Below are 10,242 nucleotides of genomic sequence, written 5' to 3'. Positions count from 1 at the left end.
GGTCCGGCAGGTATTCTCAGCCAAAACTACCTGATGTGAAGGGAGATTGGTCAACCTTCTGTTGTTGTTTATTGGCTAATTACAACTATGCCTGGAAGCTAATTACAGTGAAAAGACCCATTATAGAAATGTGCACCTACAGCCAATTATCTTCAAGGTTTACATAAAATTCTCCCCTGAAGATAGGGTGGTAATGGGATTAATGGCCTGGTATATGCTTGCCAGACTTCATTGCCAGTGTAGACAATATAATCTGATTACATCTAAGAGCTGGACTGAGTTTCAGCTTCATACAGTTGAAGGAAACAGGCTTCTAAAACAATAGATGGCAGAAACACTGCTTCATAAATACCATTACCTTTTTGCTTAAGATCTTCCAATAAATAATTTAATTGAAAGAAACAAGATATTTATTTTGGTAATGATGCATCCATAACACCATTTCCATGACATTTACAGCGATACATCCGAGAACCTGTTGTGGATCACCTGTTTAAATTAAAAAAAAATCTACTTTCTGAGTATCTTGGTAGTTGGTGGGTTTTAACTAAGCACAGTCCATGCAGGAAAAGGTAAGTATTTCATCTCAGCCATCATAATAGAAAAATCGGCAGATATAATCGGTATCGGCAAATATTTCCCACTCAAAATCATTATTGGGTACAGAAGTCCCATATCGGTTGGGCTCTATTTACTTTTACCAAATCTATTTTATTAAAAGTGAAAAATTAAAAGGATACTTCTTTGCAAATTATGTATTTTTCAGGCTGTATAAGATAATCCAGATAATACCTCTAGTTAAAATCAAAAGAAACATCAGGGAAATAAGATGCATTGACAGCAATTTATTTATCATTTTGCATTACATTACAATTGAGTAGATCACAGAGAAACAACTGCATTCCGTTATGCTTTTTAATGTCAATAAAACACAACATTGTTGTGGCATATAGAACTTGAAATTGGACTTCCTGGAATGCAGCAATTAATACTTCCTCTTGGCCCAGTAACCCTCCCGATTGAATAGCATAATATATACAGACACAGGTTGTTTCATGGCTATTCATTTTTGTCATTCAAAATAAAGATCTACTCATAATATCTAGTTGATCCATGTTTTTTTAATAATTACTTAAATGTGTAACTTTATACAAGAAAAAGACAAAGCGAAGTATACAGATGATAAAGCTTCTTTAGGTAAATACAATTTCTAATTTACAGCAGTTAGTGTTTAGAGTTCCAGGTGAAAGAGTAAATAGTTACACAGCATTGGGTCAACCACAATATCCAAGGAGAACAAGCCAAGATGTTAAGAAATACCTTCCCATTCAAATGCACTCATACTACAGATCAATGTCATTTAACATACAAATATATCTCAGGCGCAATGCAATGGACGACTGCATTATTTTACATTTCATCTTCCACCCAAGCCCTCACACACAAAAACAACACAAGGAAACAAAGAAAAACAAGGATAGATTTCTGTGGCTTATTAAATCCAACTTGTGACAATTAAGGATTCAATATTTATCTTCTATGAATCTGATGGAGGCCAACTCTGCATTACCACATAACTCCATTACCAAGTTGCGTTTATGGATGTGTAGGCCTTCATTTACCTTAAGGGGGACACTTGACTTGAACTGCTCTTAATGATTAACTGCAGCTATCTACAAAAAAAACATTAAGAAGCCATTTCAATATTTATAAGCATTTGTAATTCATGTCAGCTGTTAATTCACCATAAAACCAATGGTGATGACTTAGCATGCAGTGATTCAGTGTTCCCTCTATGCCTTCAAGAACAAATGAATGACTTATAATTAGAAAGTTGATTCTTAAGATAGATTTGGTAACTACACTTAAATACTCTAATTCAATATTAGTGCTCAGTGCTTTTTGTTCAGCAGAATCATAATGCCAATGCTTACACATCAAGAGAAATAAAACTCTGTAGGAGACCAAAAGACCAATGGATTATCTCCAAAAAAAAAAGAAGGTAAATCAGTTTTAAGACTGTTGGCAGCCCAGTTGTATGGACATAAGAGACGGGACCACCGGTGATGTTAGAATAATGCTGCGAGGCTTAGAGGGAACACTGACTCATTCACTCTTGTCACATTAAGACATCAACAACGTCTTCTCCACGGTCTTCCTCCTCTGTGACTTTGAGTGACAGCACCTCCTCGTTGAGGAACAGGCCACTCAGTCTCTCCTTGCGGGCCTGTCTCTGCTCCTTCAGCTGTCTCTTACGCAGGGCTTTCTGCTGCAGCTTCCTCTGCTTGGAGCGTTTCTACAACACAAACAGGGAGATAAAGGAAGCGTCCAGGCAGCCTGACACTAAGGGCACACAAGGTAGAGGACATAAGACACTACGCAGTGAAGAGCTTCACATGCAGGGTCATTATTTATTGATTTCTGTACCATTTCCATTATCAAATGCACTTGTGTTACTGTTTTACATTCCCTTTTGGTCCACTAGCTGTAAATATACGTGTTTATAGTTTAAAGACATCTTACAGTGATGTAGATTATGTAGCTGTTCTCTCACGTCAACAGAAAGTGTGAGAACTGGCAATAGATTTTTTTAAATCAGGAATTGAGATTGTTTCCCGCTAGATGTAATTGTCCAACTTAGTCTGCACTTTAGGTTGCTCTTGCTGCCAACATTTCGGGGTGAAAAATATTATAAAACAGGCCATTATCTACAAAATAAATTCCACTATTACTGTGTGCGCATATACATACAGCTCCACAAAAGATTAAGAGACCACTGCACCTTTTTCTTTCCTTTCCAAAAAAGTTAAAAAGGAAGGTTTTGAGTGAGGAACAGAAACATTCAATATGCAGTGGTCTCTTAATTTTAACCCTTCTGTTCCTCACTCAAACCCTTCCTCTTGTCTCTTAATTTTTTCTGTGGCTGGCAGGGTGTTTGTGTGTGTGTATATTATATATATCCATTAGAAAATATTCAGACCCTGTCAATTTCTGCATATTCTATTGTGTTAAAGACTTAATTTAGTTAAAACAAACGTGTACTATTTTATTGCATATTTACTGGATTGTCTGGAATGTTCATCCATAAAGATGTGTGTATTGTTTATTTTCCCCATCAATCCTGCAAACATAGGTTTACTAACATACTGGGGCTGTTACAATACTTTTAATAAAACCCATTGAATAGAAAATGACTAAACTTAATTGCTCCAGATTCAGCTTGATTTTTGAAATATCAATTAAAATCACCTGAGATAAAAACTTTTTCATATGCATAATGTTCATACTCAACATTAAACAGGTCTACCTAAAAAAAAAGATCCTACTCAACATTAAACAGGTCTACCTAAAAAAAAAAGATCCTACTCAACATTAAACAGGTCTACCTAAAAAAAAAAGATCCTACTCAACATTAAACAGGTCTACCTAAAAAAAAAAAAGTGGCCACTGAGTCTAGTCTGAGATCCTGTAGTGTAGTGGATGAGTAGGACCACGACCAGTCCTAGTGTACTTTAAGAGTCTTAATCACCTTGGAGTCGCGGATGCGCTCGGCGGCACTGGACAGGTTCCCGTCGCTGTGGGCGCGGCTGATGTTGGCGGTGCTGCAGTTGGAGGCAGAGTTGCCGACGGAGCCCGTGGATCCGGTGGAGCTGCTGGCGCTGCTGACCATGCTGGCGTTGCTGCTGCTAGCCCCGCTCACCCCGCTGGTGCTGGCACTGCTGGGGCCACTCCTCTTCCAGCCGTCCCGGGTGCTGCTCGGGCGCTGCCGTGGGCTGTGCTCCCGGATGTAATTCCTCACCTGTTGGATGACCGCGTTAACGTCGCAGGTTCAGACCGACGGAAATAATCTTGATGGTTGATCTGACCCACTGTTTACCATTTAGTAATTCCGTGGTTGGTGAAGATGTTTGGCAGGACTTAACCGGGAAATATGTTGTCCCTACAAATAATGCACCGCCTTCCTATTCAGTCTATATTGTCTGAGCTGTATATGCTGTAAGATATGGTTAGGAATCAAATGTATTGTGGGCAGCCCCTCAAATCCACACCAAGCCACCCGGTCGATTACAGCATTGGTTTCATTGATTTCACCAGCCACCACGGCAGGCGGCTACGCTGCAGGGCTCAAGTTTGAGTAAATTAAAGTTGGGATTTATAATCTAAGGTCCACTAAAGTTGTATTCAAAAAAATATATACATACAATTTACATTCATAGCTGGACTACAAATCTCTGATAACGGCCATCAGTGAAGAAACAGAAATTAAACTGCCTACTTTTATATTTTCACTGTTGACGTGCACCTCACACATGCCCAGAAAGTTCAGTTCTTTGGCTTGATTAAACAGACAGAAAAAGTCTAATCTGCAGGCAACACAGAGGGAAACAAGATGGTCCTGTTGTGCTTTTCCCTTACCTGTTTCAGTTTCTCATCGGTTAGGCAGTTGAGCTCGATAATGAACTCGCTGTCTGTTGGGGATATCTGAGCACATGGGTCTATGATCTTGATGATGTCCAACTGCTCTCTTAGTCCCATCTCTGTGCTGACCTTTCTGCTCAGATATTCAATATATTCCACCTGAATGAGACAAAGCATGTTACAAATCCACAACGGCTGCGGTACTAATCCAGGAACTGTTCATTCGATAGCTGGTCTCCATACCTGTTCATCATTGGTCATTGCACTCCAGGGGAGCTCATCCAGATTTCTATGTGGTTTGGTCTTTCTCTTGGAGGAAAGGCATGGGGAGCTGGGTACACTGGGTATGATGTCAGAGAGAACATCACTTCCACTTGCTATATCACTTCCAGGCAACTGTGAAGAAACAACAAAAACGCCTAAATGGAACAACCGGCAGCACAAGTTACTTTGACATTCATATTCATGGCAACACACTGGGCGGACAAACCTGCCACTCAAATTCACTGTCTGACCAGTCCCAGTAGGTGCTGATGGAGGACACGTCACTGCAGACGCTGCCCTCTGGGAACAGGTCAAAGGAGGTGAACTCCTGGTCATCTAACAGGGAGTAGCAGTCCTCCTGGTCTCCCACGGACACAGAAGAGAACAGCTCCTCGCTGCATTCTGAGCTGGCCACACTGGTTCCACAAGAAGTCAGGTTCCATCTGAGAAAATTCAATATAATGGTGTGACTGGATTGTTGGCAATCTTACACTCACCAGCCACTTCATTAGGGCCACCGATGTGGTATCCAAATCCAAGGAGGCCAGGTGTTTCTGAGATGACAGAACCACCATATCTGGTACCTACAAGTAGAGGCAATTTTTGTGGTGATGTGTGGTTCATTTTCAGCAGCCCACAAAAAACTGTGTTGAAGCATTGTTTGCTTTAAATAACTGTATTGGTTAAATAAGACTCTAAAGGACTGTCAGGGGTATTATTTGAGCCTACGGACAATTTTATCAAAGTGTTCAACACCACAGTGCCCTCCAAGTTCATTACTATGCTCAGGACCCCGTGACTGAACACTTCCTGGATCCTGGACTTTCTAATTGTGCCCCTCCCCCAAGGTGATGAGGGTGGGCCACCACAAAGCCACCATGCTCACCCTCAAGAAAGCGGCGCATGACTATGGTTTGTTAGCTCGCTGAGCTAAATGTTCAGTGATCAAGAATGCACCCAGCAAATATCTCCCTACCATATATACCCTACATTCCTCAAAAATCTTCCTGTGGAAAATCCCACGCATGTGACAGACGCAGGGCATCCTAATCCAACAGTCGCAGCAGTAAGGATTGCCCTTCAATTAAATGATTGGACTTTCACCGAAACACATCCAGTTGAAAGCACGCGGTGCACACAGCCTCAGCCCGGCACTCTTCACCCAGAACGGGGTGGCACCAACACCATAATTACGTTTGCTGACAACAGCGGGTGGGGGTTACAGGCGACAACAAGACAGCCTATAGGGAGGTCAAAGACTCCGCAGTGTGGTTCCAGGACAACAACCTCCACATGAATGTCAGCAAGTCATGGTCCTAACTTCTGAATTCATCACCGGGCCACGCTCCAGGTCACCACTGACTGCGCTAGCCGGTGGTGTCAAGGGATGTCTTAACAGTAAAAGGTACAAGCCTTTGGTGCACATGTAAAGCTGCAGCACAGGTCTCTCCTTCGCCGTTCCCAATAGGCTCTGTGCACAAGCGTATGGACGAACTTCCGCTTTAGCCAGATGTCGGCCTATAATCTTCCGGTTTACTTAAGGCGATCACCCGCGTCGACTAAAATTTCATTTTTTAGTAGATGTCTCCAAGACCTGCCTAAAATAAGCATTAGTGATGTCCATCGAATTGTTGATGCCTGGTCTCCTGCTCCAACAAGCAAGCGGAACAAGGGATTCAAACTCTACGTATAGAGTTATCTGCACAACTACGAGGGTAAGTAGTTTACTGTGGTGTGCCGGTCGGCTATCGGCTAAGCTAGTTAGAGACGTGTTCCTTTTTAGTGTAGTATTAGGCAGGACAATATAATGCATTAAAAATTCACCCTAGCAAAAAAAACGGCAAAAGAATGCTGGCTGAGCTGGAATGCTAGCGCGTCCCCATAGCAAGTGATTTGAAACTAACCTTCGTTCAGCCTCTTCTAACCTGAATGAAGCTTAAAATTCCATAGCCTCAAAAAAAGTCTCCTCTTTTATTTTACTACTATAACCTCATTTCACAACGAAACTGAAAAATAACAACTGGCATAGGAAGTAAACATCTGGTCCTATATGGTATTAATTGCACTTAAACTTGCGTTACTTGAAAGTATATAAAAACAATCACCTTTTCTGACTATTTCTAGTCTAGCGTTTGAAGTCATTGAATGGCGCAAGCCAAATTATATTAAAAAGGACATTCTCCTGATTAAAATGATGCCCCACTTGTACCTTGAAACTTAAATGAGTCACGTACATTATATTTATTTTTTCGTACAACTGCATCCCTCATCTTGTTGTGAGTTTAGGTGTTTACTAATGCGGATGAGTATTAGTAAGTAACCCGGAAACTGCAAAACCGACTTCTAAACAAAAGCGGAAGTTCGCCACTACGCTGGTGCACAGAGTCCATTATCTATCAAACAAAGCATATATTTATATGACCCAAAATATCCCTCTTTAAAATAGTCAATTACGCCAGCCAAGACCTATTCTCCATACTAACACTTTGGCGCATGTGTTCGCGCGCGCGCGCGCGCGCACGCACGCACGCACCTGCTGATGATACTATTATTGATCTACTGCTACACCTGCCTATAAAGTACAGAGCTCCAGACAATCTTCACTTGTACCACTTTCACCAACAGAAATAATATTTTAGCATAAATTGAATAAAATAAATATTTGGCATACTGGTTAATTTGCACAGGTAAGTACGCACAGAATACATTCTCATTTACAGCAACGACCGGGTAGAGAACATTTCACTCCATTTTAAAATGAGATTTTAATGGGGTTGATTTAGCAATTATAATTGTACATTTTTGTAAATGCCTTGTGCTTTGATGTATTACATTTCAATGTTTCAAATAAGGACTAGTGATGGGAGGTTCAACTCGTTCAGAGAAACAAAGAAACCTTTCGACTGATTTCATTTGAGTCAATAAAGCCCATGAAGATCCATGACACCCGTTGACAGCAGCAAGTAAAGTAAGTACTGCTGTCAAGCAAAAGTGAAAATGTTTGTGTCTTAAGCGCAACAGTGCATTCACACTATTCGAGAAATTTCGGATAGCCAACGCTAGCATCGCTCAGAGTGCTTCGCCTGTAGCATACTTGTGGGTGTGTAACGGATCCCACGCACTGCCCCACAAGCCACTCGCTCGGCACGCATCCTTTCATTGAAATGAATTGAGCCATCAACCTCATCGCGAATAGTGTGAATGCACCGCAAGAGGGAGTGAGCTTGTTTTTGTGTAACAATCCCCCTATTTAACGTTGTATATGGCATATAATAGCGTTTTGAATATCGCTGTGATCTCGGAATTCTCACTAGCTGAATCGGTTTACATTTCAGGCGCAAAAGGGGAGGCAGGGTAGTCACGCCAATTATGACACGTGCATCTTGTTTGACTTGAATACCTGACGTGTATAAAACGATAACAGTAATTGGAACATTTCAATTTCATGTTCGCTTAATAAATTAAAAATTGACCATTAATTTCCTTATTCAAGTCACCAGTTTTACCCTAAATGTATGCTTTTATTAAGCCCCTAGCCAGTCATTAGAAGTCGCCCTCGCAACTATGGAAGGCCTCTGAGCAAGTGCGTAGTGGATGCACTTTGGATTGGGATGCAGTTACTATTGGTATAGGCCATACCTGTTACTATGGAAGCGCCGAAGGGGGTCTGTCCGGTGACAAGAGGACAACTGACAGCCAAAGTCACTGACATCCAACGTGCCGGCCTCACTGATGTTTCCTCGCTGCGACAGAAGTGGAAATGGCTCCTCAGGAGCGAGGAACTTTTCGTAAAGTGCCTCTGACATTTCTCTATCTCCACCTGAAAAATACAAGTAATTATAAATTGGTTAACAAATATAGGCCTATAACCAACAACTGTAGACACTGGCTAAACGTTATCCTCACAAAGTATTTGCTATTCGGAACCTGGTTGGCCTCAGAAAACTACAGTAACGTTATAGTAAGCAGTAAGTAAAGTCATATTTAAAAAATACAGCAAAACATTGCTAACGCGCTAATGATAGGTTAGCTTATCCGGCAAACTTCCGAGTTGGCCAACTAGTTAGTTATATTATTGTCCACTTTATGCAATCCCTAACGGTCAAGCTAGTCGGCTATTTTAGGACTATCAATACAAATGGTTTAAGGCAGACAGCGACCTGGCCTCGTTACTTTAACTAAGCTAGTGCTAATGTTGCTAACTTAATCCGCAGCGTTATCTAAGTCCTAAAATGCAGGAAATTAACCGGTACATGTAGCTAGCTTCATTGTTCGAGATAATCCATTAACACCCCCGCAGTATTTTCTGTTCAACATCGCTATTGCCCAGTCGACAGAAGAAAGAAGTTGAAACAACAAACCTGCTGTTATTGTTTAGAGAAATACACTTATTTCCTCCTCCATTTGCAAACCCTCCTGGTCGAGGAAATTATTTTGGAACAACACGACGTAACCAGAGATCTGTACACATTGGGAGATCGTCGTGTCTCCGCCCTAACAATTGGAAACGGGGTGCTGGCAGGCGACAAGCGTAAGAACTTAGAAATAAGAATGAATAGAACCGGCGTCCCCTTTCAAGTGATGGCATACTGGACGGACTTGCAACCGGATCACACTACCAAGCATGACATGACACATTTTGCTTTCAGTCGATCCGCAAAAAGCCCTCATCCGATCTGTCTGGTTCTGCCAAACAGCATGTTCAAGCTATCAAATCAAAGGCACTCATATGACTGGGTGCTTCTTTGTATTTAAAACCTATGGACAATTTTAACCACCCAATAGGAGCAAAGAAGGAGATAAAACCAGAGCGTGTCCCCATCACTATTGAATCAACTAAACATAACAAATCACATCAGTGAGTATCATTTGAATAAATATTCTACACTACCAAGGAAATGATTGCATCACAATACCAAGCATGAGTTAACCGGTCTAATTGCCCATGTTTATGGTTTCATGCGATTTCTATTTATTATATTTCTATGTCAAGGACGGCTCATGCTGTACAGGTTTTTGGCAAGAGAAAACTCTCTCATCTCACATCGCTTCTCGGCAACTACGTCAATGCGACGTGTTGGAATTTACAGCGCCCTCTTGCGAAAGAAATGAATGTGTATATGTGTATGCTGTGTAGTATTAGTACTGTATTTTGTTTATCTTCAGAATGAGCCAAAGAATCCGTAGAAAATAAACAGGTAAGGAGCTATATTGTACATTCCAAATATGTATATTGCTATTCTTATTGGATTAAATTGAATAATTCTAAATCTAATTTTGACATTATCCTTATATTTCTTAAAACATTCAATGTTAATTATTGGCACCCTTTTTTCTGTATGTTGTGCACCCATCTGTTGCAAAGATAGCTTTACTGAGCCTCTTCCTTTTGGCTAAAAGGCCTTGGTACTTGGCAGATTTCAGGTTGCCATTGTCTTCAACAAGGGCTTAAGGAGTAGTGGGAGCAAAACAGCCCCATTGAAGATCCATCACAATATGTAACCTTGCTAAGCCCACAGCTGTTGCATGGGGCAACATACCTTTATTTGTGTTTCATCT

At 41.1% G+C, this 10,242-nt stretch overlaps 1 protein-coding gene across 1 annotated transcript; it reads right to left on the bottom strand.

Annotated features, from left to right (window-relative positions):
- Nucleotides 1-830: 830 nt before the first annotated feature.
- fam199x (family with sequence similarity 199, X-linked) lies at nucleotides 831-9,381 on the bottom strand. The gene is made up of 7 exons (XM_010899462.4): nucleotides 9,045-9,381; nucleotides 8,323-8,503; nucleotides 4,910-5,126; nucleotides 4,663-4,815; nucleotides 4,417-4,578; nucleotides 3,530-3,799; nucleotides 831-2,296 (listed from the first exon to the last, which is right to left on the bottom strand). The coding sequence occupies exons 2-7, from the start codon at nucleotides 8,487-8,489 to the stop codon at nucleotides 2,120-2,122; spliced, it is 1,146 nt and encodes a 381-aa protein (XP_010897764.2). The 5' UTR covers nucleotides 8,490-8,503; nucleotides 9,045-9,381; the 3' UTR covers nucleotides 831-2,119.
- Nucleotides 9,382-10,242: the final 861 nt, after the last annotated feature.

This window comes from Esox lucius, chromosome 4 (genome assembly GCF_011004845.1).
Source record: "Esox lucius isolate fEsoLuc1 chromosome 4, fEsoLuc1.pri, whole genome shotgun sequence".
Lineage (NCBI taxonomy): Eukaryota > Metazoa > Chordata > Actinopteri > Esociformes > Esocidae > Esox > Esox lucius.
This window is presented reverse-complemented; position numbering and strand designations above follow the sequence as displayed.